Source organism: Notothenia coriiceps, unplaced genomic scaffold (genome assembly GCF_000735185.1).
Source record: "Notothenia coriiceps isolate Sejong01 unplaced genomic scaffold, NC01 NC01_scaffold00033171, whole genome shotgun sequence".
Lineage (NCBI taxonomy): Eukaryota > Metazoa > Chordata > Actinopteri > Perciformes > Nototheniidae > Notothenia > Notothenia coriiceps.
In genome coordinates, this window is record NW_011365872.1 from 6211 (window position 1) to 15018 (window position 8808).

Genomic DNA, 8808 nt, shown 5'->3' on the forward strand with positions numbered 1-8808 from the left:
CCCCAAGAACACCTCAACGCCCCCCTTTCAAAAATATTGCTTCCAGCGCCCCCCAATGTTCTCTGAACGCCCCCTGGGGGGGCGGTGCTGCCCCCGTTGAGAACCAGTGCGTTAAGCTAACCAGATGCTAACAACAACAATGCAAATAGTGAATTTGGTAGAAATATACTGTATACTATAGGCTAATAGTAAAGTTATTCAGCCATATTTATTGAAGATTTTACATTATAAATATTCCCCAAAATTATTCAAAAGCCTTCCAAACTCGTTGCTGTAGTATGACACTATTGATGTGTGTAGTGAGTTTGGTAGTAATAAGCTGTATAAAAGTGATTGAATATGTATTCTCTTTTTTCGGAGTTGCACTTTACAGACGCGGATAGAGACCAATGTAATGTGTCCAGCTCGGAGGACGGCGCGTATTTTTATTTTTTTTCAACATGTGATTGTAGTTCGTTGTCAATCTTACCACGGTACTTAGGAGACGTCATTTGTGTCTGAATAACGTTTTGTTCATGAGTTATTGATCCGTGAAATCAGAATCTCCCAATATCGTTCCAACTTTACTGAACTAAGCCAGAAGACCGTCTCATTTCCGCTCGGTTTGTTGTTCCTTCACTTTATTTTTATATTTATATACATTTATTTTGGACGAAAACTTAGCGTGAGGAAAGGCAAGTGTGGCGTGAGTGCGTGAGATATGGGTTAATTGCGTGACTCTCACGCTCAATGCGTGAGTGTTGGCAGCCCTGGTTTCTGCCTGGTTTACCCAAATAACCAATACTGCAAGTTTTGACATAATAGATGATCACATTTCATTTAAAATGTGTTGACTATAAATATTTAATAATTTATTTCTGTAGGCTACTTATTTATGAATGTATTGATACTCAAGTAGCTTACTTGTCAAGCCTCAGTTCACAAGAGTGAGAAATTGAAGTAAGTAACAGTCCGGAAATACCCAGCGATAAGACATCTAGCCATGGGTAACGATAATGGTGTGCTATAGGATTTTATCACTATGAACACAGGCCATGGTAGAATTGGTATTGGTAACACTTCGATGCTACGTGAAATCCTAAAAAATAGAGCAAACTCCAAATTTGCTTTACATTATCACAGCTGTCGCACATATTTTGGTCAATTTTATGTAATGCACATCTTTGACAATATTCTAAAAGCCTAAACAAAATTTTAAAAAATCGTCCTGTAACTTTAAGGTTTTCTTCTCAACTGGGGTATGGGGTTAACTGATGGCTGATATTAAGTTTGTAGTTAATTGATGGCTATCCTAAATCTGTAGTTAACCCACGCATCGTAGCCCAAACATATAGATAAACCTAAGGGCTTCTGTTCAGCCTGTAATAATCTGATTTTATTTTATAGATGATTTATACACATGGAATTGCATCCTTTAGTTAACCGGATGGCTGATGCTCAGCCGGAGCTCCAGCCCCATATTCGCCGCGCTGTGAATTCTGGGAACACACAGTAGTATCAAGATGGCGGCGAGCAGGAGGCTGGCCAAGGTAAATCTCCCGATCCGTTCTTTTCATATTATTTATTATCTGTAAAAACACATTTTAGGCCAGTGTACTCATTCGTTATTCATCTTAACGAATATGAGATCATGTTGTATGAAGAAACATTAAGAGGCTATTTTTTTACTGTTAACTTAATATAAACGAGAGGTCACTACTGTCCACCGTGATGCCGTTAGCCGACCAAATCATATCGCCTAGCAGCAAAGCACCGGCAAAATTAGGCCAGAGACTCGATAGTCAGCCTTCTGAAGACTAACACGGGACACATGTTCTGTTTAATACCTATCTATAGCTTCCATGTAGCTGTTGTTGTGTGACCGCGAATTGAGTTTAGATGTGGCCGACAGAGAGCGTGAGTGGATTTGCTCGGCATAAGGCGCTTGCTAATCAGCTAACGGGCTAGCCTCAGATCTGAGCTGCGTTTCAGCTAACGCTAGCTGGAGAGCTAGCGAGTTTTAGCTACACTCAAGTTAGCCGGGTTTGGATTGGCGGGGATTAATTTAAAGTACATTCACAGCTCCCGTTTTTTCATTGCTGTTATATGCAAGCACCAGGCGGTAGTTCTTTGTAAGGATATGATCTCCTGGTACCCAGACAATGAGGTAACGAGGCTGTACAGGAGCTACACACAACAACATGGAGCCTTAAAGCTAGCTGGCAGAACAGAACAAGGAAATAGGCCCAAAACAGACAGAGGCTTTACCTTATTTCACATCATTATACAGCAGGTCAAAATGAACCTTTTGCTAAGATCTTAACGTAGTAACAAAACTAAATTGATTTAAAAAATATGTGGATTCAGCAGGATCTGTCAGACCCGGCTAAGTAGACGACAGTGATTGACGATCATGATCAAGGCCTACAAGGCGTATCTTTGTTCTATATGAAATATGAAGACCTATATGTTAGACAACATACTGTGTTAACCCCCCTTCATACTTCTCACTATATTTTAAGATTCTCAAAAAAGCCCCTTAATAGTCCCACTCAGCACCGGTGTCTTTATGAGATAGGGAGGACGAGTACAAAGTATTAGCCAGTCACGGGCGTCTCAGCACACTACACTTGTAATAAAATAGCACTGCAATAAACTAAATTTTAAATGTGAACCAATTACATATGATATAGTTAACTAACTACAACATCTAAATAGGTGAAATTTAGTGTTGGTGTGTTTGTTGTAGCTTTTGCAAAACATTTTTTTAATGAATATGGGTACAATTTAACAGAGAAATAAAAAAAAAACCGTTCTCTTTATTGAGAATCAGTTTGTCATAGTCAATCATCTGACATGAATGACACCATATTTAGAGATAATTTCATTTAGAATTTTTCTTTAATGTCCACTTTCTGATCAGTGCCTCCGCTGTGACATGAGGCAGATTTAAGGCGGACTCACGGATAATACAATCTCATCAGTTCCATTCCCAATTCTGCATGCAGCCTCACCAGCCAGTAAAAGTCACTAGTGCAGCAAAAACTATGGCATCACTCTTAGGCTTTTTCCCTGTGAGCAAAATTCTTCCAAGTCCAGCTGCAGGTAGCACTATCAGTTATTGAACCACAAAACTCTGAGGAAGTCGGCAAGAACCTAACAGCCTGCACTTCCCACCGCCTCCTTCTCTTATGCAACATTTTTAATGTTTATATACGTTTGCTGTCACTAAAATAATGCATTAAGTATGGTAAGACCTTCAGAGATCGCAAAGCAATTCATATTTAATCCCCAGGTACAGAATTGGACATTCCAAAACTCACCTCTAATATTTATTGTTTGCTTGTTTTCTCAGGAACTTGAAGAGATTCGCAGGTCTGGAATGAAAAACTTCCGAAACATTCAAGTTGAGGAATCAAACCTATTGTCATGGCAAGGGCTCATTGTTCCTGTAAGTATATTTACCTTTTTAGTTCGCTTTTATTCTTATTTTTTGAGACATTCATGTTTGTTTATTTTCTACCCTTTTTACTTTCCAAATGATGTGCAATAACTTTGTTTTAACATGCTGTTGTAAAGAAAAAAATATATCCCAATTTGGGATTAATAAACTATACATCTAATCTGTATTTACCCTTCTTAATGACTGCTCTGCCATCTGCTGGCCCACACTTCCTCTCACTGACCTCTTCTGTTCCCTTACAGGACAACCCTCCTTATGACAAAGGTGCGTTCAGAATCGAAATCATTTTCCCCACCGAGTACCCTTTCAAGCCTCCCAAGATCACATTCAAGACAAAGATCTACCACCCCAACATTGATGAGAAGGGCCAAGTGTGCTTGCCTGTGATCAGCGCAGAGAACTGGAAGCCTGCCACCAAAACTGACCAAGGTGGGTGTACAGAGGAGCACTGCATGTGAACTGACGCTACCTAATCACAGTTTGTCTTAAATCTTTATCATCATTACGCTGCCTGGTTTTAGTGCCAATACTCAAACAAAACACCTTCAGTACATTACTGTATGAAGTCAAGTGATCAGAAACGGAACACAATCGTCGTTTTTTTAGTTTCATTCATATGAAATCAGTTTATTATGGAGAGACCAGTAGGAGCAAGTCAGACTCAAGAGTGATGTCATCACTGGCAGACATATTTAAAGGACTATGATCTGCCTATGGGTAACATTGGGATTTCCCCCATACTAATACTGTGGTCATACACCTAATTCTTTATCAATATTCTTATATTTGTATGTTTTTCATTATAAATTATTTGAAAAAATACTTAATGCAGAACAGGATAATAATTCATTTTCAAGTTCAATAAAACTAAATGTTATTTCTAGAGCATCAAGAGTTGTCACATATAAATTATATATCACTGAAAACAAATGTAATATGTCCATTAAATGAATAATATTACTGACATCACCATATTGACTGATGTAAGATTAGAAAGAAAGTTGACAAGAAAAATAAAGTGCACTGGAGGCTTGAGCCCAACGTGTTAACGTTAAAGCTTAATATCCAAAAGTAAATAAGAAGTTTTAAACTTCGATTTTAATGATTAGTTTCTAAGTCTGGCAATCAATCAGAATGAGAAATCCTTTATTGGCCAGCAGCAGGAACATTTACGCTGTTCCAGCACTAAACAAGAAAGACATTTTACATTTTCATACAGATGAAAAAAACGTGAAGGTTACATTTCTTCTTCTTTTTTTTACTCATATCCTGTGTGTAGTTTAAATAATTTTTTGAAGTTAGGGATTGAAATGTTTTTAAATATTTACATTAAACATTTAAATCTGGGATTTAAAAATGAGAAGATGCTTACAAAAAATAAACTCCACTATAGATTTAGTTTGAGTATTATTAAAATATATTTATTTTTTGTTTGAAAAAAATGCTTATTCTAAACTACAGTTACAAAAGTCCGAAAGGAGTTTGCCCCATATCTTGCTGCTTTTTTTTTTACACCCTCCACCTTCAGTTTGGAATTGTGACCGGAAGTTGAGAAGTGACATGAAATGACAGGAAGTTCCAAGACAAAAGCTCCCGATAAGGTCTACATTCAATGCTCTGATTATCATTTTCAAAGCATTGGCGCTTGGCCCCTTGATTTAAAAAAAAAAAAAAAAAAAAAAAAAAAAAAAAAAAAAATTGTCTGTGTAAGGAAGTCCGACTGAGATTTTTTGTGCAGTACACCGATGTTTTGTATTCCGCCTGTGTGCAGGGAAACAAAAACATTTATTTCTATTTTTTTATATAAAAATACTTGAATAGGCAAAATGCCGTCGTACAATTTGAGACGCAACGGGTAAACGGGTAGCTTGTGAATTTACTCCAGGTGGAACTAAAGTCTGATTCAACACTTGATTATATTTCACATCATTCATCCACATCTGTAAAGTAACTAAAGGTAATAAATACATGTAGTGGAGTAAAAGTACACCATTTACCTCTGAACTGTAGAGGAGTAGAAGTACGAAGTAGCAAAACAATGTAAATACTGAAGTAAAGTACAAGTACCTCAAACTTATACTTAAGTACAGTACCACTGTAGTGTTGTTGGGAGAAGCACTGTACGTTTATTTTTTAAACTTTATTGAACAAATCTTCCAACACATTATAAAAGGTCACATAAAAATCGGTGTTCATTACAATAATGAAACAATGAGGGCATAGCACTGTACGAATCTAAGCTGCTGTCCTGGGCTGTGTGTCTTTCAGTGATTCAGTCCCTCATCGCGCTGGTGAACGACCCCCAGCCGGAGCATCCTCTAAGGGCCGACCTAGCAGAAGAATACTCAAAGGACCGAAAAAAATTCTTGAAGAACGCCGAAGAGTTTACAAAGAAACACGGAGAAAAGCGGCCAATGGACTGATGACCTGACGAGCGCGTAGCCCTCTCTCTGTCTCCTCTTTCTCCCCCCCCCTCCTCCTATCTCACCTGCCCAACCAAACACAGATCTTGCTCTCTCCCCCTCCCTCCCTCCCTCACCGGTCCTCCCTGCAGTCCTGGAGCCGCCCAGCTGAAGCCCAGCAGTGGCAGCCCCACCGTCCCCCCCTCATCCAGGACTCTCTGTGGATCAGACAGCTTCCTCCCCTCCCTCTTCCTCCTTGGCCATAACTCTCCAGACCATTTCTAACTTTTGACTCTTTTCTTAATGGGAAAAAATAGCTAAGGGAACATGAAGTTCAGATGAAGAGTTAGATGGCGATATGGAGTAATTTGTTAAAGTTTGCTTTTCCTCTATATAAACAACTCCTGTGTTAAATAGATGATCACTTAGATGCGATTTTTCTGAAGTATCTTATTTTTGGTAAAACAGGTTGATTACTTGTCCTCTTTTTCTTTTGCCCCACCCTTGATAATATTTTAGGCTTAAAACACAAAGGTGTCAGACAGAAGAGAAGCTGTAGCTAGGATGTTCAAAGTGTTCCCTTACTCACCTCCACTGCTTCTAGACTTGCACTGTACTCTACGGGACAATCCCTCACCACCCCACCCCACCCCCAACAAACAGTGGCAGGCCATACATTCATTGATCTGTTATAGCTGAAAGTGCTACAGAAGATACCTGTGTGTTGAAGAAACATCATTGGTTTCCAAACATGCATTTATCTTCTATCCCCACATTGGACAGGAAACACAGGAGAGAGGCACCATGCCGTTAAAACGCTTAACAGCCAGACCAATGGCTATTGTTCTTTTCTTTCCCATGTTCATCATTCTTTCTCCCCTCTAAATTGTTTAGATTGGCACATGATATTTAAAATTGGTAACGTGGGAAGGTTGTTAATTTGAATCCTTCGCACATATTTCCCCCAATATAACCCCCCTGTCACCTTTTCCACACGGCAACCAACATACAGTCAGCTGCCCTGCTGTGAAGGACATCACTTGTCTGAGGGGGGGGTGGAGGAGCTGGAGGAGGATGTACTCGGCTGGAATGAAGCTCAGCTCCTGGAGGCAGTCCTAGTATCGGGCAGCTGGGAGAGGGCTGGCTGCCGGGAGGGGTGTGTCGGGACACAGGAAGGGACTGCAGTGGCCCAAACACCACCATGTAACAGCTGTTTGATCTGCTCCCAATATTGTTTCATAATAAAGATGGCTAACCATTTGGCCTCACTGTCTGTCTGCTCGGCCGCTGGATGTTCCTTTTTGGCTTTCCAGTCAGTCAACTTTATCGTACATTACGTTTCAAACGGGGAGACCAAAATGCAGTTTCTCACCATCACAAGAATGCAAATATATACACATGTGTGTGTATATACATACACATTTGACATGTCTAGTCTGGCAAACTTTAATGGATGAATATATTACAACAGTACAAATGTATACAGTCCTAGACAGAGGAGCAAAACTCCTCCAGACTATCAACAGGATTTCATTTTCAATTCACAAAAACAGGTTCAGCTTCTCCTGAGTTTGACTCTCACCTGCTGGCTCTTACCTTTGTAATACAAGAAGCCATTAGACATTGAGATACAACTACATTCAGTCAGATACTTTCCACCTTGTCTAGTTCCCAGCATTATCATAAACATAATCATACAAATCTGAGTGTTGAATAATGACAACTGAATATGACTATTTCCATTAACCATCAAATAATGGAATTATCAATTACCAATTTGATGTAAAACAATGTTATCAGTTATCTAAGTATGACAATATAAAAGTAATGTAATCTGATTACTTTCCGTTACTTTAGGATACCTCAATATCAAATGCTAAGAAAATCAATAAAGGAGCAAATAAGATGTTTCATAAGACAACAGGACAATGTATCATCTTAAAGGTGGTGCAGGTAATTTTGGAGAGACCAGCTCGCGTGTGCTAGGATTTGATAATACACAGCCGGAACAAATCTGCCACTTCCTTACAGAGCCCCTCCTCCAACACACACGAACACGCACATGACCAATGGGGCACGAGATAAGTTTGTGCACAGATGGAAGGCTGAGGCTGACAGGCAGGTAAGCCATCCAGTAAATTTAGCCGGGCCGGCTCAGATGATTGGTCGTGCTTTTTACAGCGCTACGGCTTCCACAGATGACATTTTTTTATAAATATTTTGTCATAGCACTTAAGATATTCATTGCTATCGGGATGTTAAGAGCATTCCATGGAATATAACAAAAAGTGTATCTCGAGCCGGTTTCTCAAACTTACCTATCCCACCTTTAAGGCAAGGCCTATAGAAAACTGCTGAAAAACTTGAACTAAAGTAAAACACAGTATTATTTTTTAAATCAGGGGTCCATCTCTATTGCAATAAAAAACAAAAAGAATGAGAATTTAATAAAAAGAATGACAGTAGCCTTAATGAAAACCAAGTAGAAAATGCAGGCACTACGTCTAACTTTAATATATGTTACTCAGTGTTCGTGGTTCTGGTGGACCCGCCGCCTTTTTGGGTTTCAATTCAACACAATCAAACTATTTATGTTAAAATACTCAAAAGATGTTTACTTCATCTCAATTACAAGCAATATAAACGGCATATAGGCCTATGGTTAATACACTGAACAAAAATATAAACGCAACACTTTTGTTTTTGCTCCCATTTTTCATGAGATGAACTCAAAGATCTAAAACATTTTCAATATACACAAAATAACCATTTCTCTCAAATATTGTTCACAAATCTCAAAAAATCTGTGATAGTGAGCACTTCTCCTTTGCCGAGATAATCCATCCGACTTCACAGGTGTGGCATATCAAGATGCTGATTAGACAGCATGATTATTGCACAGGTGTGCCTTAGGCTGGCCACAATAAAAGGCCACTCTGAAACGTGCAGTTTTGCTTTACTGGG

At 39.1% G+C, this 8808-nt stretch overlaps 1 protein-coding gene across 1 annotated transcript; it reads left to right on the top strand.

Moving 5' to 3' along the window:
* Positions 1-1420: 1420 nt before the first annotated feature.
* Positions 1421-7117, top strand: LOC104961333 (ubiquitin-conjugating enzyme E2 L3). Its single transcript, XM_010789602.1, has 4 exons — positions 1421-1529; positions 3335-3430; positions 3685-3871; positions 5711-7117. Exons 1-4 carry the CDS (start codon positions 1503-1505, stop codon positions 5863-5865), a joined length of 465 nt encoding a protein of 154 aa, XP_010787904.1. The 5' UTR covers positions 1421-1502; the 3' UTR covers positions 5866-7117.
* Positions 7118-8808: the final 1691 nt, after the last annotated feature.